Source organism: Callionymus lyra, chromosome 10 (assembly GCF_982586985.1).
Source record: "Callionymus lyra chromosome 10, fCalLyr1.hap1.1, whole genome shotgun sequence".
Classification (NCBI taxonomy): domain Eukaryota; kingdom Metazoa; phylum Chordata; class Actinopteri; order Syngnathiformes; family Callionymidae; genus Callionymus; species Callionymus lyra.
In genome coordinates, this window is record NC_141827.1 from 106,098 (window position 1) to 132,718 (window position 26,621).

Genomic DNA, 26,621 nt, shown 5'->3' on the forward strand with positions numbered 1-26,621 from the left:
ACGCACACACACTCACACGCGCACACACACGCACACACACGCACACGCACGCACACACACACACACGCGCACGCACACACACACGCGCACACACACGCACACACACACTCACACGCGCACACACACACACACGCACACAAACACGCACACACAAGCACGCACACACACATGCACACACACACTCACACACACACACACACGCACACACACACACACGCACACACACACACACTCACACACGCACACACACACACACAGCGAGAGATATCGTTGGCCTCGGCTCCGGACACTAAACCTCTAATTTCATCTGAGAATCACTGACGCGTCACTGACAGAGTGATGCATGTGATCGACACTCTTTGACGAGCGCTTTCTTAAGTCTACTTGTTAAACCTGTCGTCAATCATCGTGATGACATCATGGAAATATATTGATCAGACTTTAAAATATGTCAAAAATCCTTTTCTTTCAAATCACCTGCTTTGATTGATATTCAACACAGCAGTGGATTCATCGCTACAAAAACAAAGTTATTCAAATGTCTCTTCTTTTTGTTAAAGCATTGAGGCAGAAATACATGTGAAGTTTGTTTGGATTTAAGTGCTTTAAACAGAGTTTATTTTGTAAATTGTCCGTTTGTACTTTATAACTTGTAAAAGTCGAGCCTACAGTGAGAAAAACTACATCAAGACAAAAGTAAGTTGTTGGTTATTTATCTCTTGTCTTATTGGTTTTCAGTTTAGTATAGAAGTGATGAAGTTCAATATCAGAGGAATTGAGTAGAAGTTCTCCATCCACTTTCAAATTAAATAAAACTATTTTATCTAAAGAAAAAACATGACCAGGTTTGAGCAACAATGGTTCAGTGACTTCAACACTGAAAACAAGGCACTAATGAAAAGTTAATAAAGCTGTGAAGTAAACATGGAAAGAAGGATGAAAAGATGATTTTGACTTGAAAAGGTTTAACCATCGTAAAGGTCATTCAAGGTTGGATATCCAAGAGATGTTTGAAACAGTTTTGACAACTTTTTACACGTCAAACATAAATACAATTGTTTATGTTGTTCTGCAGCCGGAGAACATCAGCGCAGCAGCAGCAGCACTAAAGCCTGATATCTTATCACGAGGATGATCAATGTTATCCTGCAGCTCTTTGTTTCTTCTTGCTCTTCGTTCTATTTCTCTCGGACTCTTAGGACGAAGAAAAGACTCACATGCGAAGGTCAGACTGGCCTCTCGGCTGACGATGGTTCCAAACGAGTTGGAGGCGAGGCACTGGTACGTCCCGGCGTCCTGGTCCTTGTTCAGGCTGTGGATTCTTAAGTTGCCTCCGGAGAGACTGTAGTGAGATCCAGACCTGGGACTGATCTCTGTGCCGTTGAGTTTCCACCTGAGAAGAAGAGAAACAACTTGAAATGACTTGGACACAAACATGCAGGTTGAAGTAGAAATGCTGGTCGTTACCTTATCAACGAACTAACGAACAAACTAAGTTTTAAAATTTGGAGGATGGTCTACTGTCAATGAAATCAATTATAAGAGTTAATTATGTTTTCTCGTTTCTATGTACGTTCATCCAAATAAGGATTACATTCTTTTAAATAGTATACACTGTCTTACTATCTTCAATATTCTACGTTTTGGGCGACGGTTTCTGACCATTTTCTTTATTTCCCCAAATTTCAAAAGTGTTATATAAATATTGTGAAGAAATTCATCATTTATTTGCATTTACTTAAATATTAGTTTGACTACTTTATGAAAACTTATAAGACATGATCCTAAACATTCTTCTAGCAGTGGTTCTGAGATGGCACTTGCATTTATTGCCCTCATGTCTGGAATACTGTTCGTTCATGATGAGAAAATGTTCCTTAAATGAGACTTTTTGGAAGAAAAAAAAGAAGGAAAACGCATAATGTGGTGAGAGCTGGAGATCCTTCATTTTAAGACATCATTCCACCACAGTAGAGGAAGGAGACAGAAACAAATGGTCTTGAAACAAGTTCTGTGATCGCATTACATCAAATGCAAATTGTTCTTACGGTAACTTTGTGTACCATCAATGAAAGTGTGTATATTTAACTGCTTTCTAGCATATAGAATATATGTCATAAGAACAAGTTTTTTCTGCTAACACACTATTAGCTTCGCAGTAAATATAAGAAACTCACCATTACACGTTTTTAACAATAAATATTGTCAAATGACTTTTCAACACTTGATTTTCATCTGTATTTGTTTGTGTCATCGGTCTATTATGTTTCACGGTGCTGGTCTAATTATTGCAAAAGCAGAAACTGTGGTATTTAAAAACCTGCTCGATGGAAGAACCCGACAGGCTAAACTTCACGAGGCTGAAGTTCTAAAGAAAGCAGGATTGTTGCCCTCTAGCTGGTGTTAATCTCAGCAGCAGTGCAGCACCAAGGACTTGACTCCAGGAGAACAGATAGCACTGGCAGGCCATCCATCTTGCCAGACTCCAGTCAAAGCACATGAAATTGCTGGTTAATCATGATGGTGCCACAATTAAAACAAATGCCTGCAACCTTGCCTCCTCACTTTTGCATTCTGGACGCCGGCGTGTGATTATCGTTGGTGTTAGAGGTGATCAGTGAAGGGTGTAATTCACTTACACACTCCTCGAAGTCTGCAGACAGATGCGCTACATCACCAGGAAACACAGATGGGAGGCAAAGCCATTGTTTAAAGGGGTTTAAGATGAAGTGCTGCAATATGTCATGCAGTTATCCTCATGGCAATATTGGAAAAGATGCTTTGTCTGCAAATAAATATAACAGTTACATAATGCTTTGCCTTCATAGAGGACGTTGGCCCTGCAGTGATATCCAGTCGGTTGAAGGAAGATACAGTTTTAACCTTTAAAGTATTTTCATCTTGATATGTTGAGCTCGAAACTCAATATGAAACTGGTGGTTGTGTATTCATTGTTTAAATGAGAAACAAAATTCACATTTCAATGTGTGCGTGATTTAAGACGCTCTGGTAAAGCTTGTCTCTGCTTCACAGTGTTTGAAATGGTTTAAGGTCGTTCCTTAAATTGTTTGGCTTCAGGAATCAAACCAAGAGTGACTCTCTTGACGTGACTTCCTAACATGATGCTTCAAATGCACGAGTTGATATCGATGCAGAGAGTGACTCAAGAGCAGCGACTCGTTTGCTAACATCAGTCGGATGTAAGCGAGTCTTCTGAGGACCATCAGAGCTGCTGGTGATTCTTCGGCTGCTCTTTCAATAATAAATGTTCATCCAATCCTCAGGACATGTTAAATGATTGTATCGAGTTGTTCCTGGTTAGCGTTCTCCTCTAACTATCAACTAGTTGCAGCAGAACAGACATCAATGGTCTGTTGTTGCATTGTGTGTATTATAAACAAGGCTATAAGAAGAGAATAACTGCACACAAGGTTTTCCTTTGAAAAGCTCTTCTGCCTCGGGGTACAACAGTCGGAGGATTGCAGTCAACAAAACAGCTTTTCCCAACTTTTGTTTTGTGTACAAAAGGCAGTTTAGTGATGCTCCAGTACGAGACTTCAAAGCTGCTTCGCTCCACCAATACTACACCGATGTTCCAGTGAACGAAAATGAAAAAAAAAAGTCGAAGTCCTGAAGCTTGATCTTTGTAAGTGAGGATTCATCAATTTTGTTCTTCAGCTGCTTTGATGAACATAACATGGTACGTTCTTTGTTGAGTGTAGAACCACTGAAATAAACACTGTCAGCGTCCACTTCTCTGCTGGAGCTGAAGTCTCACTTCCTGAAATAAATAGTAGAAATAGCTGCTCAGAAAATGTAGTTTTACACAGACAACAAAAATAAACCTCTGAGCAGTGCTGCTATTTATTTATTCAAACATTACAAAACTTTATCTTAAATATTTCGACATATACCAGGAAACTGTCCGATAAGGATTATGAAGAACAATAATTGTAGATAATGAGAATATCTTCTGTGGTAAACAAATCTATGGAGAACTCAATAATCAGTTATTTCTGATGACAAATATGCTCTTAAATGTCGGTTTAAGGTTTTAGAAAATTCAACAGTAAAGCCAGGATGTGACATCATCACTTGGTTTAAATCTGACTGTGTGGTCTTGGTTTCCTTCCATCTTGAAACATCGAGGCTCCTCTGATCCGGAGCCACTTAACCTAAATTGGTTTGTGTGTGTCTGTGTGTGTCTGTGTTTGTTTTTGTGATCTTTTCTCTGCACTCGCAATCTGTTCATGAATGTTTTTCTGTCGTAGTTGTAAAATATGTTGTGCCGTCTTTGACTGGCGACCATTAAGTTTATGTCAAAGGACACGAGTTAAAATGGCCACGATGAGGGAAATTAACTTCAGGACAAAAGGAAGTGAAACAGAAAGAGGATGGAAGTGTGATGTCGATACTGAGGGTAGAAACTCTAGCAGGCTGACGAAGACAGAAGATTAGAATAAAAACATGAAGTCTGCAGGACTGGATTCAGTTTCAGAAAATGAAAGAAATGGCAGTAAAAAGAGTTTCAGGTGTATTAGAAATGGTCTTTCTAGACACTATTGTTCACAATAACATTTTCTTTTGGGTCATTTAGACCCAGCGGGGGTTTGTCAACGAGACACACACTTGCATTTCTGCGACAGATTAAATGACTAGTGAATGTATCAGTAAAGTTGATATGTGGGCTCACGAGACAACAGAATTTCAAGTCATCCATAGACTGTAATCTCTACATCAAGACACAAGAATGCAATTTAGAGCAAATAAGAACAGATCAGAAAGTGCGGTGGAAGCTGATGCTCTTAAGTGTCTCCAGTCTCTAACAGAATATTGCAGCACTCAAGTTTCCCTCTAGACTTTTTTAATTGACAATGTGTGTGTGTACAATGGTCTTTCATGGCCCTTTGTCAATTCAGTCTAAAGTAAGTGCAGCCTCTCCAGAGCCTTATTACAGCACACAATAGAGGAGCGAAGGCAAGGCTTCGGTCTCTGGAGGCTGCGGCGGCCATTTGTTTGCAGCCGAGATGGAACAAACAAAAATAAGAATAAAAAAATCAACATGAATATTTCACAGCTAAATGCACCCGCGGCTCCATGAAAGACTGGACAGAAGTAGGAAATAATGCTTGCAAATGCTCAATCGGATTCTAAAAGAGCTTCTCTTTTCGTGAAAAGGCAATCTAGGTTGCCATTTTAGAGCGGTAATTGGAATGTTGGTCTGTTTCGAAAGTTATTTGGAGCAACGGCCTGCGAATGTTAACAAGAAACGTGATTCTTGGAATCTTCTAGAGCCATGTTGACTTAGTAATCGAGCTGTTTTTAGAAGTCGCCCAGTCACGACGTCTTAATATGTTGTGTTGGTGTTTTATATTAACAGAGTTTCCAGTTATTGCAGGCAACGATTGGTCTTCTGTGACAAATTAATGTTTTTTCCGGTGACAACTGCTGCTGCTTTCAGCCAATTAGTTCATAACTTTAAAAGCCTAAAATGGCAGATATTCCAATTCTCTCAGGCTTTTTGAGGGCAGATTAATTGCGAGCTAGAATGGAGATATTTTTATATCAGAGGGTGTTCACCTCTTCTTTGGGTAATATCGCACAATAGTAGATCAATGGAAACCAGATGGTTGAATATTTGTATTAAACGTTGCTGAATGTTGGCGTCGCACTCAGGCAGCAGTTCCAATCGTCAGCCACATACTGAAAGCAATCATGTAACAACAGACAGTGAACACAGACACATAATACGACACCATCTGGCTTATGAGACTTGAACGTGACACAGGCTGTGCCTCGTAACAGGCCTGTTTTTTTCAGCCGAGAGGTCAAAACTGTTTCCCTGACCAGGATTTGAACCCTGACCTTGAGGGTTCGGGCTTCACTCACACTAGGACGGCCAACAGACCGGCTTAGGCACCATATCTATGTATTGACTGAACATAATCTTTCTAATTGTTAGTTATTTTGTTTATTGTCACCATGTGGAAAGAACTGATCGTACAACACTTTAAAATAAAATGTCATATTTCATTCTGGTCAGCCCTACAAGAGACCGCCAACAACAACCTATTTATTATTATTATTATTATTATTTAGAGAACTGGCTGGAACCGGTTTGTTCAGAATTCTTAGACAACAAATTCCAGATCCAGTCGTTCAAAACACAGGATTGTTTTGCAAATTGGACATTTTGTCTGTTGACAAGGAAACATGTTGGTGGTTCAACGCTGTTGACATGATCATCATAAACAAAGCAACTCTTGTGTTGACAGACTTCAAAACATCTGGAGGTCGCACCATCATTTAAAACATATTCATTTATGACCTTCAACATAACAAAATAAAACTCAAAGAAATTCCCAAATGTTTGTTGTCAATTACAGAAAATATTTTGATTGTGTTAACCTTTGAAACCGGGAGCTCAACGTGACCTCACATAGCATCTGACCCAGGAAACAGCTGTGAGGTCATCTGTAGTCTGTGAGGTCATCTCTAGTCTGTGAGGTCATCTGTAGGCTGTGAGGTCATCTGTAGTCTGTGAGGTCATCTCTAGTCTGTGAGGTCATCTCTAGACTGTGAGGTCATCTCTAGACTTTGAGGTCATCTCTAGCCTGTGAGGTCATCTCTAGACTGTGAGGTCATCTCTAGGCTGTGAGGTCATCTCTAGATTGTGAGGTCATCTCTAGACTGTGAGGTCATCTCTAGGCTGTGAGGTCATCTCTAGGCTGTGAGGTCATCTCTAGGCTGTGAGGTCATCTCTAGATTGTGAGGTCATCTCTAGACTGTGAGGTCATCTCTAGGCTGTGAGGTCATCTCTAGGCTGCGAGGTCATCTCTAGGCTGTGACGTCATCTCTAGCCTGTGAGGTCATCTCTAGACTGTGAGGTCATCTCTAGGCTGTGAGGTCATCTCTAGACTGTGAGGTCATCTCTAGGCTGTGAGGTCATCTCTAGACTGTGAGGTCATCTCTAGGCTGTGAGGTCATCTCTAGATTGTGAGGTCATCTCTAGACTGTGAGGTCATCTCTAGGCTGTGAGGTCATCTCTAGATTGTGAGGTCATCTCTAGACTGTGAGGTCATCTCTAGGCTGTGAGGTCATCTCTAGATTGTGAGGTCATCTCTAGACTGTGAGGTCATCTCTAGGCTGTGAGGTCATCTCTAGGCTGTGAGGTCATCTCTAGGCTGTGAGGTCATCTCTAGATTGTGAGGTCATCTCTAGACTGTGAGGTCATCTCTAGGCTGTGAGGTCATCTCTAGGCTGCGAGGTCATCTCTAGGCTGTGACGTCATCTCTAGCCTGTGAGGTCATCTCTAGACTGTGAGGTCATCTCTAGGCTGTGAGGTCATCTCTAGACTGTGAGGTCATCTCTAGGCTGTGAGGTCATCTCTAGACTGTGAGGTCATCTCTAGGCTGCCTCTAGTGTTAAATGTAACAATTCCCCTCCTTTGGCGTCGAAGTCTTATTCTGGGCAATTTCTAGCAGAAAGCGAGATTGATTTGAACTTTACTTTGCTACGCAACACAACACTCTCTCAATAACCTAATGATCCAAGCAAGAGGGAAATGAAGCAGGTGTGAGAGGTTTGGGCTTTAAACTGTGTATCCAGGGACAACCTTAAAATCCACGATATACAGCGATGTCCAGCAGGAACATGCAATTCAGAGGCTCATTCAACTTTTAAATCAGGGATTTGTCAACTGTGTGCCCTTCATAATAAAAGTGCTAATAAGTAAATACACTTGTTTGTTGTTCTGTCCTCCGACACCCACCTGTAGAGCGGGGCTGGGCTTCCCTGGGCTTCACAGCTGAACAACACTTCCCGGTTCTTCTCGCTCGTCTCCACAGGATACACGATGCTTCCAGGCTGCTTGCTGAAGACGGGACTCTGCAGGACGTCGCTCCCTGAGAGACGCGAGGACAAGACGTGTCAAATAACACATTCAGTTCTGCTTGTGAAGTGTTTTCACAAAACCAAAGAGGTATAAATTCACAGTCGTGTATCCTGGCAATAGGAAGAAGGATGTCGTGACAAACGTGTATTTAACAGCAGTGATGGTGGGAACAGGACGTCAGGTCTGATTTATGTCGAGCAATTCTCTGGAAAAATGAACCAATTCATCAGCTCTTTATTTGCTCAGCCCTCGGATTCTTGTATTGTGTGTCCTGAGGTTTAATCAGATTTTGGGATCTGAGCCGTAAATGACAAAACACAGGATTCAATTATTCCATTAATGGTCCCATTAGCACAGCTACACGTTGAGAAGGATGTTGTTAAAACAGTCAATCTAGTGTCGTACACAAGTAGGAATCAGCCGATCTAACAGTTCCCATGAGTACAGCTGTGTGTTTGTTTGTTTTGTTTTTTGTTGTCACTGAATTGCTCTTTCTTTTTTTTTTAACATCTGGTAAACCTCTTTTATCTGGAATGGATTTTTTCTAAATTGAATACAAAACGTTTTCATATCCATGTATTTGTCAAATATTGTCTGTGTTTAAGTAATCATTTTAATGAAATGATTTAAAATGGTATTGTGATCACCCGGTCAATCATACAAGAGCCTGTGAGGGTGTTTCAGCGAAGCTAAGACAGAAGTGCACATCCCTAGTTTATTCCTAAATCATTACTATATATTAACGTAATTATAAACACTGACAATAGTAACATCCACGGAATACAAATAAATTCAAGTATGAAAAGAGAGTTTTGTACAAACACACACTGATGATACAAAAGAGCCACACATCACAACAACACACACACTGATGATACGATAGAGTCACACATCACAACAACAAACACACACTGATGATACAATAGAGTCACACATCACAACACACACACACTGATGATACAATAGAGACACATATTACAACAACACACACACACTGATGATACAATAGAGTCACACATCACAACAACACACACACACTGATGATACAATAGAGTCACACATCACAACACACACACACTGATGATACGATAGAGTCACACATCACAACAACACACACACTGATGATACAATAGAGTCACACATCACAACAACACACACACACTGATGATACAATAGAGTCACACATCACAACAACACACACACACTGATGATACAATAGAGTCACACATCACAACAACACACACACACTGATGATACAATAGAGTCACACATGACAACAACACACACACTGATGATACAATAGAGTCACGCATCACAACAACACACACACTGATGATACAATAGTCACACATCACAACAACACACACACACTGATGATACAATAGAGTCACACATCACAACAACACACACACTGATGATACGATAGAGTCACACATCACAACACACACACACACTGATGATACAATAGAGTCACACATCACAACACACACACACTGATGATACGATAGAGTCACACATCACAACAACACACACACACTGATGATACACTAGAGTCACACATCACAACACCCACACACTGATGATACGATAGAGTCACACATCACAACAACACACACACTGATGATACAATAGAGTCACACATCAAAACAACACACACACACTGATGATACAATAGAGTCACACATGACAACAACACACACATTGATGATACAATAGAGTCACGCATCACAACAACACACACACTGATGATACAATAGTCACACATCACAACAACACACACACACTGATGATACAATAGAGTCACACATCACAACAACACACACACTGATGATACGATAGAGTCACACATCACAACACACACACACACACTGATGATACAATAGAGTCACACATCACAACACACACACACTGATGATACACTAGAGTCACACATCACAACACCACACACTGATGATACGATAGAGTCACACATCACAACAACACACACACTGATGATACAATAGAGTCACACATCAAAACAACACACACACACTGATGATACAATAGAGTCACACATCACAACAACACACACACACTGATGATACGATAGAGTCACACATCAAAACAACACACACACACTGATGATACAATAGAGTCACACATCACAACAACACACACACACTGATGATACGATAGAGTCACACATCACAACAACACACACACTGATGATACAATAGAGTCACACATCACAACAACACACACACTGATGATACAATAGAGTCACACATCACAACAACACACACACACACTGATGATACAATAGAGTCACACATCACAACAACACACACACACTGATGATACAATAGAGTCACGCATCACAACAACACACACACTGATGATACAATAGAGTCACACATCACAACAACACACACACACTGATGATACAATAGAGTCACGCATCACAACAACACACACACACTGATGATACAATAGAGTCACACATCACAACAACACACACACACTGATGATACAATAGTCACACATCACAACAACACACACACACTGATGATACAATAGAGTCACACATTACAACAACACACACACACACTGATGATACAATAGAGTCACACATCACAACAACACACTGATGATACAATAGAGTCACACATCACAACAACACACACACGCACATGTACATTTTAGTGTAACTATAAACTTTTGTGTGGTAGAGAAACCATAAATAGTCAAAGACTCTGACAATTTCCAGTTACAAGGCATTGTGTTGTTGTTGTTCTTCAACCAACAAACAGCTGTTATCCTGATCATTGTATGTTGTGTCACTTTCAACTGGAAACCATTTTAACCACATTTTCTACAAAGAAAAGAAAGATAAATATGTGTTTCACTACTTTATTTTGTGTGAATGTGACGTAAATACAGAGGAAAGATTTGTTTTGTGAAAAGCAGGAAAGTAACAAGATAAGTATAATGTTATTATAACATCTGCTGATGTCTTTACTTTGTAATACAACTCAAAAGGTTTGGAATGGATTTAAATAGATCTTTAGGACAATATATATATTTTAAAGACCCATCAATGCAGATCTTTGCTGGTTTTAAACCTGGAAAATGTGACTTTTTAAAACACATCATGTGATAATAATAATATCAGTAAAACAAAAGCTCAACGATCTCTTGTCGACAGATATAATGAGAATTTAAGAGCTCGATGTTTTGTCTTCTGTCCCGAGACTGTTGGCGTGTCTGAGGTGAACATCTTCACAGATGAACGACCCTTGGACTGTCTGGGAGAAGCCACTGAGGCTGATTGATAAACAGATATACTTTCTATGTTGCTGGATCAGGAGAAGAGAAAAAAAAGGCAAATACTTTATGGCACAACGTACCATAAAATGAGCAAAACATATTTGGTGCGAAACTACGCTGCTCATGTGACACAGTTACGGTTTCTAACCAATATTTCTAGATTTAGAATGTTCTGGTACCAGTTAAATTCAGAAGCATTGGTGGCAACTTATCGTTTCATAAGAGACCAACCAGTAAATCAAGAATGAGCTGATGATGTATGGAAATCGTGATAAAAGCTGGACTTGTGTGATTATTTTTGTGCAACAGTCCCTTGGTAACATCGATCTCCAAGTTTAGAAGATTTTTAATGTATGTTTCACTCTTGAATTCTTACATTTATTTTTGTACGCTAGATTTCAAAGAAAGAGAAAAAGTCATTGTTGTTTTAAGTGGAATTTGGGGCTTATATATATATATATATATATATATATATATATATATATATATGAATAAACATTCCTTCAACATCTTTCCCAAAACAATATGTTTTTATTTAAGATCAAGTGTCACATCAAGTCACTTGAATTTGTGAGACAAGACTCGTCGACTCTTTTGTGCTGAAGCTTTTTATACCGACGCCTCTTTGATAGAATCCAGGCCTGACAGGTTCTAATGTCGCCGGCAACGCTCTCACAGCTGCTCAGATGCCATCAACGCCGCTGAGAAAGGAGATATTTTTGGACCGACCATGTTCTTAAACACTCAGAAAGGAGACTAGCAGTCTGGAAATAATTCACTTGTTTTTGGTCATGATCTTTCATTTATAAGTCACTTCTTTTGATTTTCTGCGTGCAGAACCCACGAGGAAGCAGGAACTAATTTGAAATGATTGATATGTTTGTTTATCTTTAAGAACTAACTAGGATGACTAACTAAAGATTTGTGTCGTTTTCCTTGAATGCAATTAACGCTAAATCACCAAAATACATGTGTTTCAGGACTTGTGAAGTGTTGCACAGGAAAAGGTTTAAAATATTTCACGGTTACTGAACACAGGAGGTTGTTACAACACATGAATATCCGTCTTCACACTCACAGCACGAACACTTGCTTATGGCAATTAAGGGGGATGTGAAAAACATAAAAGGGAAATAAATCAAGAGCAATGTTGCTTAAATGTTATCAGAGGCGTTTGATATATAAATGATTATTATTATTTTTATTAGAGGTAAATCATTGAATAACTTTCTAGTTTTCTTATCATGATAATTCTATCAACTCCAGTCCATTCAAAGTATCAGTAACTGTGTATCATTTGACGTACATCTGCGAGAAGCTCAGACGGAAATAAATCACATGTTCTCTCGCCTCTTAATTGCAAGTCAGTGTAATTGGTCGTCTGTGTTTTTCCCTCGACGACTAACTCTGGAGGCCTAACATGGCTGCAACTCTCCAGGGAAGCATTGAGGGAACAAGACTAAGCTTGTATGATGTAACACCAGGATAATCAAACAACAACACGAGACCTTGTTGCCTCAGAGCGTCCGTTATGTTTTCTTTTGAAAGAGTCAATTATTGTAGAAAAACAAACAGCTCTCAGTTTATTTTTGACATGAATAATAAGGTTCACTTGAACACGTTTTGTTGGTCCATCGTGGTCGAGGCTAGAGTTCAGTGATACAAACATGTACAAGATTATCAGGACTTTTACTGCGACTAGACAAACAGTTAAGGTTTGTAGATTTAACACGTGTCTTAAAACACTTGTTTTAACCTTGTATTGAAATGTATTTGTATCACGATCTGCATCTATTTCTTATCCTGTGCGAACAATAAAACTCTGATAATCTAATATAATTTAATAATTTAACATGTCTGCTCTGAAACTAGTTCAAACAACGATTAATTAAATGTCTAATTTTAACATTTTTCTTAAAGTTAATTGAATATCAGGGGAAAAGAAAAACTCTCCACCACAACCTCCGCCAAACAGCTTCTGCCATAATTAAGATTATAATTGTTTTATTTTGGCTCTGTTTTGCCCACATAGGACAAAAAAAGGAAAAATCATCCCTTTTTATCACTTTAAAAAGACAACATGACCAAGACTTTCTGGATCTACAAGTATTCAACATTTGAAAATGTAAATATGTTGAAAATGATGAGTTACTTTGCTTACAGACAGAAAAAAACAATTTATGAATAATAATAACTCAATACTTTTTTTGCTAGTTTTGATTTTATTTTTCCGTAGAGAACCAGAAACACCTTTAAAATAAAATAATAATTAATGATATATTAGTTTATTTCCTCTGTATTCTACATTTCTCTTTATATTAATTATAATAATTAATTATATTATATATATTATCAGCCGGTCAAAGCGGCAGGCCGTCAACAATGAGTCTGGTTCCGCTCGAGGTTTCTGCTTCTAAAAGGAAGTTTTTCCTCGCCATTGCTCACTGTACAGTGTTTTGTTTCTTGCTCTTTGTTGAATTGCTGGATCTATTTTTCCTTAATCAACTGTAGACTTATTTCAACTGTATAGTGTCTTGAGATAACTTTGTTATGATAAGACACTTTAATTCAATTCAATTCAATTTTATTTAATTATTATTGATGGTTTGTCACTTAAAACAACAAACATCCAGTTCATGTCTAGTTTGAAAAGAGTTTTTTTTTTCCAATTCAGTCTAGAATAATGTGCTTCATTCCCAAGAACAATTTAAGGCCTGGAGGCCAAATTTGAGTCATTTTCAGTGGCCGTGGCTTAAAACTAAATCATCGTCAGGTTCATCATAATATGTGGGAAATTAATTTGACATGTTTGGTGAAGAAGGACGAACACAGAGAAGATGTTTGGATATTATAACAAAACTGACTGAAATGAAGGAAAAGCTTTTAAGATCTCGACGTGGGAAGTTATTAGTGACAAAAACGAGAGAGCGTTATACACGAGTATTTACTTTATAATCGATAGCTTTTAAATCCAATCAAATCTTGTGGGTGGAGTGTTTGTAACATTGTTCTCTTCCAGCCTCTCAATTAGCATCGCTGTCTCATGATAACACCCGACAGGCTGTCGTCCAGAAGAATGGCTGCTGACTTTCCTGCGTTCTGTGACTGACACGTCGCATAAATCATTCATTTTCCATGAGTTGCTGGGGCTGCTGTCGCCAAAATGAGTTTTGGATTCAAGCCGCACGTGCGCACAAGAACATGTGTTGTTCTTACCGACAACAACAAGGTGATCTTGACTGATTTGAGTCCGAGCGCACATGAATAAAAGATGTCTGGATATGCATTTCAAAGTTGACGAAGCAAAACAAAGACAAACAGAGATGTGGGAGGAAGAGAGAGTGAACCTGCTCTGAATCTCTAACTCGGCCAATTAGCTCGGGCTCGACTCAAAAGGCCATATGGGGATAAGGCCACTCCAACCCCCCTCTCCACATAATTGCTTCCAGCGAGGATGAAACAGGTGAGTGCACCTTGAGACGTCAGCCTCGGCCTCGCCTGATATGTTCCTATATTTTCAGGAGCACAGCTGAGCTCCTGCTAATGCTGTCATCAGGCAGATCTCAACCCTAATGAACACTTTAATCGTCTGCAGAGTCGCGTTTGAGAAGACGAGTACGTTTACTGAGTCCATTAGTTCAGACCCGGCTGGTTCTGTGGATCATGAGACGAGCCTGGAATTCAGCAGAACTTGAGTTGGAATATTTGGTCTAGTCTACGGTTTGTCTTCTTTATGGACCATCTTGGATTTTGTTATGAAGTTTATCTTTATATCATCCATCGATCGTATCATGCTGTCGTCTTCCATCTCTGCAGGAACTTCTACGTGGAGGCCTGAAGGATCTCAGCTCTCACCCAGGACCCTGGTCCAACTGACCCACTCACCCAGGACCCTGGTCCAACTGACCCTCTCACCCAGGACCCTGGTCCAACTGACCCTCTCACCCAGGACCCTGGTCCAACTGACCCTCTCACCCAAGACCCTGGTCCAACTGACCCTCTCACCCAGGACCCTGGTCCAACTGACCCTCTCACCCAGGACCCTGGTCCAACTGACCCTCTCACCCAGGACCCTGGTCCAACTGACCCTCTCACCCAGGACCCTGGTCCAACTGATCAGCCAGGAAACTGAGATCCATACGTACCAGAACCTCTTGGAAGAAAGAACTATTTGTACTCGATGAAATGTTTTATGCATATTATAAATGTTAATGTCTTTTATTTTTATTTATTTTTATTATTTCATTCTTTTATTCTCTACTGACAGCACAAAACAATCCTGTGTTGTGTTTAGAACTCTGGGAAACAAAGTTTCTCATTGTGATTCATTGTATTTATTTTAATATCCTTTGTTTGTTTGTCTTAATATAATGTGTCGCGTGAACTGCAGTAACTTCAAAGATAAATCAATCAATCAATCAAACTTGATCCAGGATCTCCATTAACTACTAACTTTTGCACTTGTAAACACTTGTGCTCCACCTTCTTCATTCCATCCTTTCATCCCAGCAAAATACTTCAAGACATTCAAATGATATGAGAGACTTATTCTTCCGTCCATCTTCAATAGTTTATCCGAGGTCAGGCTGAAGTGCCTGAGCAATGAAGTCCAGACTTTCTTCTCTCCAGAACCTCTTCCATATTTTCTGGGGGAACACTGAGGAGTTCCAGGTCCAGCAGACATAGTTTCTCGCTCGTGTCTTTGGTCTTTCTTGAGGTCTTTTCTCAGGTGAACCTCAGGGAGGCTTCCAGGAGGCACCAGACCATAATCACTGCACATAATCCAGGGTATTATGACAGCCATAGATTATCCACACAAGTGTCATCGCCACAGAAAAGATTTCCAACTTCCAACAATGTTTCTTTGAGGTCAACAAAGTGTCGACAGTTCTATTCTGTTTCCTCAGCTGTCAATCAGTCCAGACATTCTCTCATGAAAGATATTTCAGTCACGAATTATGATTAATTTATTTGATGATTTAGGCACATTTCAAAGTTTAAAACATAAAACATTTATTTAAAAAACCCAATGTTGTTTCGAATACATCTTTTATTAAATTAATTTATATTTGGTTCAAATGTTGAATTTTGAATGGATATGCTAGGTTCTATATTTTTGCAGGACTTAAGAGTCAAGGTTTATATTTGTAGTGACATTTAAAAGTAGTATTTAGCTCTGGTTTCATGTAACCTGAAGTACTTCAAGTCCTTCTTTTCTAACAAACAGACCAGATCTCAACAATCCTAATCTTTACGTTTTCCCACATCCTGAAACATCTTCCCGTCTTGATATTGACATGTTCGTGATTTGCACGACACTGAGCGAGAGAGGTCAGAGGTCAGTCTGCCTACCGGCCCTTTCAGCTGTTCTGACAAAAGCAGACTCACCGCCGGCTGCTCACCCTGCAGAGTGACAGAGGTCAATGTTCATCCTGTCACGGTAAAATGGCCCGAGGAGACCCGGGCGGCGCTGCTGGAGGAAACCTTGACATGCAGTGAAACGTTCACGTCAGACACACCGATGCCCTTCACGGCCGCTGGTCAGGGTCGGCGAGAGCACATGACCAGGCGTGATCACATCTGACCAGGACTGTGACTCTACTTTGAAGAGGTTTATGTAAAATACTTATAACGTTCACTAATATTACATCAGACAAAAAATGTTTCTCAATCAGTTCCAACCCTTGATGAAGTATTTGACAAAGGTTTTCCACTTAAAATGTGAGGGTTTAACTGTCCGTCAATAAAAACCTTCATAAAATGATTTCAATAATATTGATGTTTCATCATCACTTCTGCCGTCCCTTTATTTCCTTTCCAGCATTTTTCATGTTCTTCCCTTGTTTACAAAGATGTTTTTTAATTACTTATATTGCCATTTATTTGTTTATATATTTAATTGAATTTCTCAACACTTTCTTTGTATTTTGTTTTCCTTTGCTTCAGAGACTTGATCTTACTTCCTCGCCTCCTTCGTCATTATTCAAATGTGTTTGTTAGAAACCGTGTCTATGATCTACTGGCTGTGGACTTCTGCTCCCTCGTCTTCAAACTCAAGGCAATAAAGTCCTACCTAACCACCGAGTGAAGCCAGTGCTTCGAGGGACACGTCAGACAAACCAAACTCAAATCTACTGACATACTATAGTTTCGTTATGTGACAGTGTGAAGCTGCTGTAGTTTCTCTCGTCTGTATCACGAAGCTCTGCTCCACCTTTAGCAGCTCTATCACTATGGTAACCTTCCATTCAAAACTTGATGGACACTTACTAATGAGTCCCTCTTCTGAGGCTTAATGAACGATAAACAAAGTTGTTGATTCACGAGATTGAAGTCAGAGTCAGTCATAAGAGACTTAAGAGGCGGATGTTGTATGTTGCCAGGTGACCTCTGATCTCAAGAGGATCGTTTCGTCTGCTCAGACCAGTTTCCTACAACTGCTGACACGAGTCAAGCAGCCATTGTTAAAGAACGATGACGCTGTGATGAACTGAGGGATTTCAGGAGGATTATTAGTCGACAGTCACGGCGTGTGATCAGGGTTAAGTAATTGTGTTTTTGTTTGTCCTGGACCTCCTGAAGTCCAAGGACCAGTAGCGACTGGAGCTCAGTTGTCTTCGTCTTCATCTTCGTCCAAAAAGACACATCCAAACACCTTCAAACTGCTCGACTGTAACTTCCCTCTTATACTGAAGCTCCACATGACATTAAAAAGTCAATATATTAAGATTGTTTTCTGTGGAAGATCTTAGTCTCTGAAGTGCAAGATTCGCGCTGATGGCCAAACAGTTTCCTGTAATTTACTAATAGTACTATTTAATAGCCATTTAGAAGCTTCTCTTATTATTATATAAAACACATATATTCAGAGGTTTGCACACAAAGATCAGCTTCAGTGCATCAGAATTATTTTGTTTACTATTTTCAACTTTCATTTGAGCTTCTTATGTCTGTATTAAATATGAAAATGTAATAATAACTGTTAAATACTCTCTGTCTGTCCATACAATTGCAGGTGTGTGTTTTTCTAAAACTCTTAAAATAGATAGTTTGGTTTAATTTGATTCAATATCCTATTGTTATTTTCATAATTTTCATTGATCTTAGTTGATTGACCTCTTGACCTTGATCAGGTAAATGCTAGTATTGTGTGACGAACATTACATTTCCAGAAGTTTCCTCTGCTTGACTGTCAAGTGTCTTATTAGTGTCTTCTATCAACTGTGACTTTGAAGGTTCATAACAACACTTACAGTAACTTCCATTTATCTTTTCAAACTTACTATTTTAAAATGTAATTATATTACGTTGCGATGTTGATTTAATCCAAAATAATAATAAAAGCCAGGAGCAAGTTCACTTGGATCTGCTCCTCAGCAACAGTAACATCTCTTAAAGGTAAAGAGTTGATTGTCATTCATTAGGAAACATCTCAGTAACAAGTAAGAACAGTTTATCAGTCAAACACTCGATACCAAACTCCAGCTCATGATTGCTAGTTCCATGTCTGGCTGTTTCCAGGAGCTGCTGTTTGCATTCATCTGTCAGTGCACAATGTTGAATCAGGCCAGTGTTTCTCTCTGCGCTACAACAAACAAATCCACTACACTCTCTGGTCTTTGTCAGAAAATCAGCTAAAAATAAAAGTCTGCAGAAACAGTGACAGGTGAGGGTTAGAAAAAAAGAGGATATAAGCTTTCTATTCATCGGCGTGCTCCCGCTGCACAGCTAAAACAGCTTTGGTCTGTCACGGCGCAGTCCCAGCACTGACAAGTGACACTTTTGAAATGAACACGCACATTGACACACACACACACACTCACACTCACACTCACACACACCCCCACACACACACACACACACACACACACACACACGTACACACACACAATCTCCTTGCCCGATTGCAGGCGCTACAGTATGAATTTTATAGAGTCTGGCACGACATAAATCATGGAAACTGGGCAGCTGAGCACCTGAGTGAGTCCACTTGGACAAAAAAAGGCTTTTCATGAACTCCCCAACAACAAGCTGCCCTCAATAGCTGCGAGAGATAAGACTCTCTCGGAGGATCTGCTCAAATGTGTTTCTCTGTGTGCGGCCCACATTAGAGATAGTGTCCTCAGTGATTGTTGCAGATAACACATCACACTATGCCAACAGCACAGATATACGGTGACATATGAACCTGAAGAAATGGTATTTTCTTCATGATGATGGAGACCAGCACCCTTAGAAAAATAAATATATAAACAAGGCTGCCTAAACGCGTGGAAGGTGACGGGACTGGAGTAATATCAGCCTCCATGCTTCCCTGCAACGAGCAGGATAGATAGTTCTGTCACAGAACATAAGTAGTTCACTGGGCTGCACAGGCTTCCTGCACTTCAGACACTGATAGATATAGAATATGCTTGGAAGGTTCATTTCACACCCGCTGATCTGGTAAAAGCAGAGCAAATGAAAACCCAACAGGATCATAATGTCATTTGGAAGAAAAAGTAATGCAAGTGGGTCACAACTTTTAAGTTTGTTCCCTTTTTTTAACCATCTCCTGCTGTAACTCTTCAGGTAGACCCAAAACATGAGGAAATCTGAAAGTTCAACCCGAAGGTTTGCACAAAACCTAAGGAATATGGTTGCCATGACAACAACAATCTGCAAGGAACATATGAATCAGTAAATTTTACCTCATTTTATGAACTTGTAAAATATAAATGGTTATAAAGGGCAAGTCAATATGATTATCATCGTCACAAGTACATAAAGAAAATTATTTCTGATATAAGTCAATAAATGTCATTTCTTAGTTCGACACATTTCATACAAATTTCCTACAAAATGATAATATATTTTGAAATCTGATGAAAGCAGTGAGGAACAGCATTTTAACACTTGCCCAATCACCAGGAAGGTCCATATATTAGAGGTTAAATGCCGGCCCGCGGACCATGTCTAGGCCACAAATCACCAGCAGTAAATGATGTTTTCAATAACAATAAGCCACTCTGAAGGAACATGACTTGTAACTCATCAATAATAAATGTAGTTGTGATTCAAAACGATGCCTTTGAAGATGATAAAAGGATGAAATTAAAACATTGCAGTGAACAAGATCAACCATAGACAGTTTAATAGTCGCTCTTACTTATTTACTTTCAAATAGTACATTTATTTAATTAACCTAATGATTTCAAAACTCATGGGTATGTGGCTCAGACTTTTCCAAAAAGAAAGCTCTTAAAGTGATAAAGTGAACGAGTCTTTTATCATTTGTTCCACTCTTCTTTACTCCTGACTTATGAATGGATTGAATCAAGTAAAGAAGTCGTCTCCACAGCAGACACAGTGTTGCTATCAGGACCAGTAGGACTGCAACACTTCCTAAAACAGTACAAATGTTCCTCAACCTTGGTTTCCCCCTGAAGTCTCCATGTCCTACTTTGGTTGAGCTTAATAACTGACTACAGTAATGTGATTAGTTTTACAGAACTTATTATTCTGCCACTTGTGTTTAAGCCTCATCTTCTGAGACGGCGCTCAATCAAATTCAGTTCCTTTTATTCCGTCTATTTTTGTAACACTTCTGACAGTTGAACGGCTACGGTTTCTGTTTTCATCAGTGAGTCTTATTTGTGGATCGGTTTCAACTATTGCATTATTTGTGCAACAAAGACAGAAGGTGAAGCTGACACAGGTGTTGTCCACCTACTGAGACCTTATGTTGAGTCTTCAGCAACACTAGGAATATAAAGAGCAGATACGACCGATCATATCCCACGTGCCGGAGGAACAGCAGGAAACTGTCCACAATGTGTACTTTTGTTTTGGAAATGTAAACAAAACTGTAACAAATACCAAATGTGTCTAAAAATAATATACCTGGGTAATCTTTAGTGTCATCTTGTTCTTTCTCTTTATTTTCTTCTTATTATTTTATTTTTTATTTATTATTTTTTATTGTTTATGAAAAATTGCTGGCTATTGGAAAAAAACAATTTCCCGAAGGAGACCTCTTGAGGAGATCAATAAAGTTTTACCTCACCTTACCTTACCTTAATAAATGTACAGTCGATTGTTTTAAATACTGTTGCCGAGGTGGTGAACAGCTCCTCAGGACGAGGGTCCGGGGGTCGATGAGATCCACAGAGTTGATGCAAACACTGACAACATCACATGATCATTGTAGGCAGAACCTCTGGACTGGCAGACCAGGGACAATGGATCATACTCCTCAGCCTCCTTTCAAGGTCTATTCAGGGGACCTGGAAAAGAGGTTCAGTCTGATAAATGAACCTCAGATTCATGTGCAGCAAAGTGGTTTTAGTCCAGGTCGTGGAACTGTGAATCAGCTCTAGAGCCTCAAACAGGGTACTCGAGGGTTCGTGAGAGTTAGTCCAACATGTCCACGTGAGTTTTGTGGATCTTGGGAAGACTTTCGATCATGTCCATTGGGGAGTCGTTTGAGGGGTGCTCGGAGAATATGGGGTATCAGAGACCCTGTAAAGCATGTTCTCTGTACCAACGGAGTCCGTTTGGTCGACATAGCAGGTATTAAGTCAGACTCGTTTCCAGTGAGGGTTGGATGTTGTCAGGGCTTTTGTCACTGAAAATAATAACCTCCAAATTCGAACCCATGGTTCTCAGTCGAAACAAGGAGAGCGGTCTTCTGTTGGGGATGAGAGTGTAGGAGTTTATGTATCTCTTCAAGCCTAAGATTAACAGGTGGATTGTAACCATCCCAACTATGAGACCACGTGTCACAGGAAATGGATTAATTTAATGAAACACTAGTATCCATGGCTAAAGTATCTTAACAAGAAGGATCGTCTCGCCTGCAGTTGATTCAGAACTCTGCAGCGAGAATTCTAACCCGCTCAAGTAGAAGAACTCACATTTCTCCGATCCTTAAAACTCTTCACTGGCTTCCAGTTTCTTTCAGGATCAACTTTAAAATTCTGGTTCTTACTTTCAGATCTATTCATGGTCAGGCTCCTCTTTACATCACTGATCTGATCCAGCCTTACACCCCAGCTCGGGCTCTGAGGTCTGTGGATCAGAATCTACTTATGGTTCCTCGCACACGGCTCAGGACCAGAGGAGAGAAATCTTTTCAGGCTGTTGCTCCTAAGCTTTGGAACGATCTTCTCTCTCTTTGCGCTTGATGGATCTACTGACTCCTTCAAGAAACATCTGTGTTTGATGATCTACTGACTCCTTTAAGAAACATCTTAAGACGTTTCTATTTGTTCAGGCTTTTCCTTGATTTTCTGGAACTCCTGTGTTGTTATCAGTTTTATCTTGATCTTTAAAGTATCTACTTTTTTGAGTATTGTTTTGATTGATAAAGCGCTTTGTGACCCTGGTCTGGAAAAGCGCTATATAAATAAATATTACTTACTTACTTAAGGAAAACATTGATGTTTTCCATTTAATTTGATTCTTTTTATTTGCCTGAATTTAAAAAACCTTCATTAAAAATCAAAAAGGTTTTTTTTTTTTTTTTTAAACCGACAGACGAGTCTAAAAGATCCCGGTTGACATCTGCAGAATAACACTCTGACACTGTCGACTCAGCAACTGCTCTCGAGATAAGTAGCGACGCTGCTTAACAGCAGAAACAATTTGATCACACCCAGCAGATCCTCAGAGGGAGTGAGTTAGAGAATAAATCATGAAGATGAAAAAAGTACACTCAGCAAACTCAGGTGAGAAAGGATGAAAACGATCTATGGTGCCATATTATCCCTACTTGAATCTCTCTGATGAATTTTTAACCTAAAAATGTTTAAATAAAGAGATATTAAGCTGAATAATGGATGTTCTACTTTCATCAAACTAGACCAATAATCAGCGTGAAGACTTGAAATTATCCTCGTGCTTCTCTCCGTGGATGCATGTAAAATGAGGTTCATAACATTATGGAGGCAATAAAAGAAGAAATAAAAACGACTAAAACTTCTAGGATAACAGGTGCTGATCGTCAAGTCTTCAGATGAAGTCGTGTGTGAAACAGCAGGAGCTGATGAAGCAAACAGGACGACATCATTTGTGAAGAGCATGGACTCAATCTTTAGGTCACCAGGATCCAATTATGTATGATGTGTTTGGACAGTGATGGATCTTTAAATAGATATGATCACAATAATACACACATACATTATATGATCCCAAGTCTCCAAGTGTCATCTGCATCTTCATTTCTTTGATTTTTGTAAATGAAACTTCATAAAAGTACTGTCAAAAGTCTCTGGAACTTACTGCCACCTGAACTGAGAAACTCTATTACACTTTATAAATCACACCTTAAAACACATTTAAATATGTTTATTGCAGCTAATACTGTGTTTTAATTATGTTTTTAATGTGTCTTTGTGTTTAAATTGTGTTTTAATGCTGTTCGGGTTTTATGATAGGCAATCTTGAGCGCAAAGAAATGAAATGTATTATTATTATCATAACTTTAACTGATATTTGGGTTTGTTTAGATTTTATTTACTAACATGCTGTGACAGCTCTAGTACAAATGCCAAAAGTATATAAATATATTCACATAAAAAATTAAGCGTTAAATGCATTAATATATATTGTGTAGTTGTTTGAATGATGAGTCTTGGATGTGCTTCATTAAAAAAGGCTAAAAAGATGCACAAGTTATTTCCAGTTATGCAACATTATAATTATGTTAGTAAACATGTTTCTAAGTAGCAAAGACTCAGGAAAATAATCGTCAAACCTTAAACACAAACATGGGAGCACAAGCAAAACTTTAGTGCTATTTCTGTCAAAGCATGACGAAGCAAAGACGAGGCGAGTAAATCGAACTAAGGACAATAACTGGAGCAAATGACATAAAGGCAATCTGTAAAAGTGAGTTTTGAAGCCTGATTTTAAAAGATGATACTGCAGTTTAATCTCTTCAGGCGACTTCCTCCAAAGTCACCAGAGGAGCCTGGAAAGTTTCAAAATTGGACTGATACCATCTCGTCTCTCAAGATGCATTTGGACGCGAGAAAAGGACTTTTTTTTTACAGAGGCAGAGAAACAGAACCTGCTGTGGAACCCAGTGGGATGTTTGTGCTTTTCTTTCTTTTTCCTTCACAGATGACAAATAAATCGAGGAAGAGACTCTGGATTGTTTTATCTCCAGAAAGTTTTCCTCCAAACTGTGCATTTCATTATTTTTAGAACTTACAAAGACCCTTTTGAGGAAGCAAACATTTATTTCACTTTGCTTTCATTTGCTGTCAAACACTGGCGGTGGAAGAGTTACATGTACTTGCATCAGCGACTGTGACCTGCCTTTTGTTCCGCATGTCTGGTCACTGCGAGGCTGAAAAGTGCTTCGACCAGACACAAGTCAAATGTATTTGCATCACGTCGGAAATTCAGCATTTTCTTCACAACGTACAAACATTGTCCCGTAAAAAGAAATGCATTTGAGATCGTCCGACTGTCATCTTTTTAAGTAATGGCCTGATCATTTTCAAAGGCAGCGAGATCTTGCTCTTGCTTATCCTCGGCATGAAGCATAAACAAAGACACGTTATAAACTTCCCCTGAAAAAAATAAACACTGCTCAAGGACACATTAACTCATTACATGTTCATTACCACGTCACATGGTCTACATACCATCCTTGATAAAAATGAGTTACTCTCCTGATGCTACTTCATGGCCCAACTTTTCTGCTAATAATAAGAGCACAAATCATACTCGTATATTCAATGTTTGTTGTTAGTATTTATATAAACACACAGACAACAAGGATATGAGAAACACGAATACAACTTTAATCCAAGACAAGCAGCTAAAAACACTGAAAGTGCAGCGATTTCCAAAAGCAGTGTTTGTCAGCGACACACAAGTCATGGCTGAGTGAAGATGCCACGCGTGCTTTTAGCTGAAAGAACATCCTTGTAGATGCATTAGTGGCTCAGACTCCACAGGACTGTGTATCAGGCTGTGTTCCCAACATTCTCAAGCATGAGATAAAAAGCATGAGATCACATTACGGGTCAACAAGTGAAATTGTTTCTTGAAACGTAATCTTTAAGTGAATAATCCAACCCAGAGTTTGATAGTGAAAACTACAATGTTAACAAGGGTGAAATACACAACATTATTAACATAAAATAACCCTTTTAAATGTGATGTAATCATGACAACATCCCATGAATGGAAGCGAAACATAAATAAGTATAATTCCTAATTCTGATTCTAAAAACACTATATTTTTCAGTCCATGATGGGTTTACAAGTCTGTATGCATTGATTTATCCTTTGTTGAATGATTTTTTTTTTATGAATCTTGATTGAAATAATCTCTGAATGTTTGCAAACTCGGTATATTATACATTTGTTGGTTTAATCTTTCTAACAATTCAGTCCAATCGTTTCAGTTGTTTTTAATTTTGTTCCTTCACGCCATCATTGATGGAATTCAGTGAACAAGCAGATGAGTCATTCCAAAAGATAATAGGAATTTAACTTCGCACTGGGAAATGTATTATAACCAACTTCACGCATTTGTTCAGAACAAAACAAACTCCAGACTCCAGAAGAACATGTTTACAGCTGCGTGTGAGAACAGGTTCCTTCAAAGTAAAACGTTAAACGATCTTCAGCAGAAACCCTCAGCAGGACAAAAAAGACAAGAATCTTCCCTCGTTTTGTACAGATCTGCTGAGTGTTCAAGGAGAAAACAGCCATTTGAGTGTGAGAGTGAAGCTGGTGTATCTGGCCTGGTCTCAGCAGGACAGTCTGTCTGTCTGGGATAAAAAAAAATGCAGAAGCTCATTCCTGCCTGATCAGCCTTCGCTCACGTCGACGCTTCTTTAGTCACGTTCTCCGAGAATATGGCGACATATGAACTCCAGCTAATTCAGAAAGAATTCATTAAACCATCTCGGGAAATCATTTCCAAAGATTATATTTTGGCGACTGATGCTTTGAAGCCTGTAGAAAAATTTATGAAATTCATTATTTTAATAATATATGGTACAACTTAGTGTGTGTGTTCTAACGGCAGATGTATCCAATGGCGAGGGGTTTAAATATAAAACCTAAATATATATGATGATGACTTTTGGTCCATATAACCCTGAGACAAATACATGGAGGAAGGAAGTGAAGGATCTAAATATCACAACATTAGCTTCAACATGAGCGTCCGGTGAAACTCCCCTTAAGAAAGTACTAGTTCAAGTATTTGAGTACAAATGAAAATAGAAAACACAAGAATGTATAAGTTCAATACAAGGATATCTGTCAAGGTGGTTCACATGTGAGAGGATGAATGGTCTGAGAGCTTCACCACAAACTCTCTTATATTTAATAAAGTAATTACTGTTTTCTATCACTTTAGAGTCTTACAGTTTTCAAATAATCAGACTGGGATTCAGTCCTTTTGATTGATTTG

General features: G+C 39.1%; 1 protein-coding gene across 1 annotated transcript in view; it reads right to left on the reverse strand.

The window, feature by feature from the left end:
• LOC148069836 (contactin-4-like) overlaps positions 1-26,621 on the reverse strand; it is a 118,539-nt gene that overhangs the window by 76,421 nt on the left and 15,497 nt on the right. Inside the window, exons 3-4 of the mRNA XM_087801558.1 lie at positions 7,772-7,904; positions 1,218-1,393 (exon numbers count right to left, since the gene is read on the reverse strand). Of these exons, the coding sequence (XP_087657684.1) occupies positions 1,218-1,393; positions 7,772-7,904 (309 nt within the window). The remainder of the gene's footprint in view (positions 1-1,217; positions 1,394-7,771; positions 7,905-26,621) is intronic.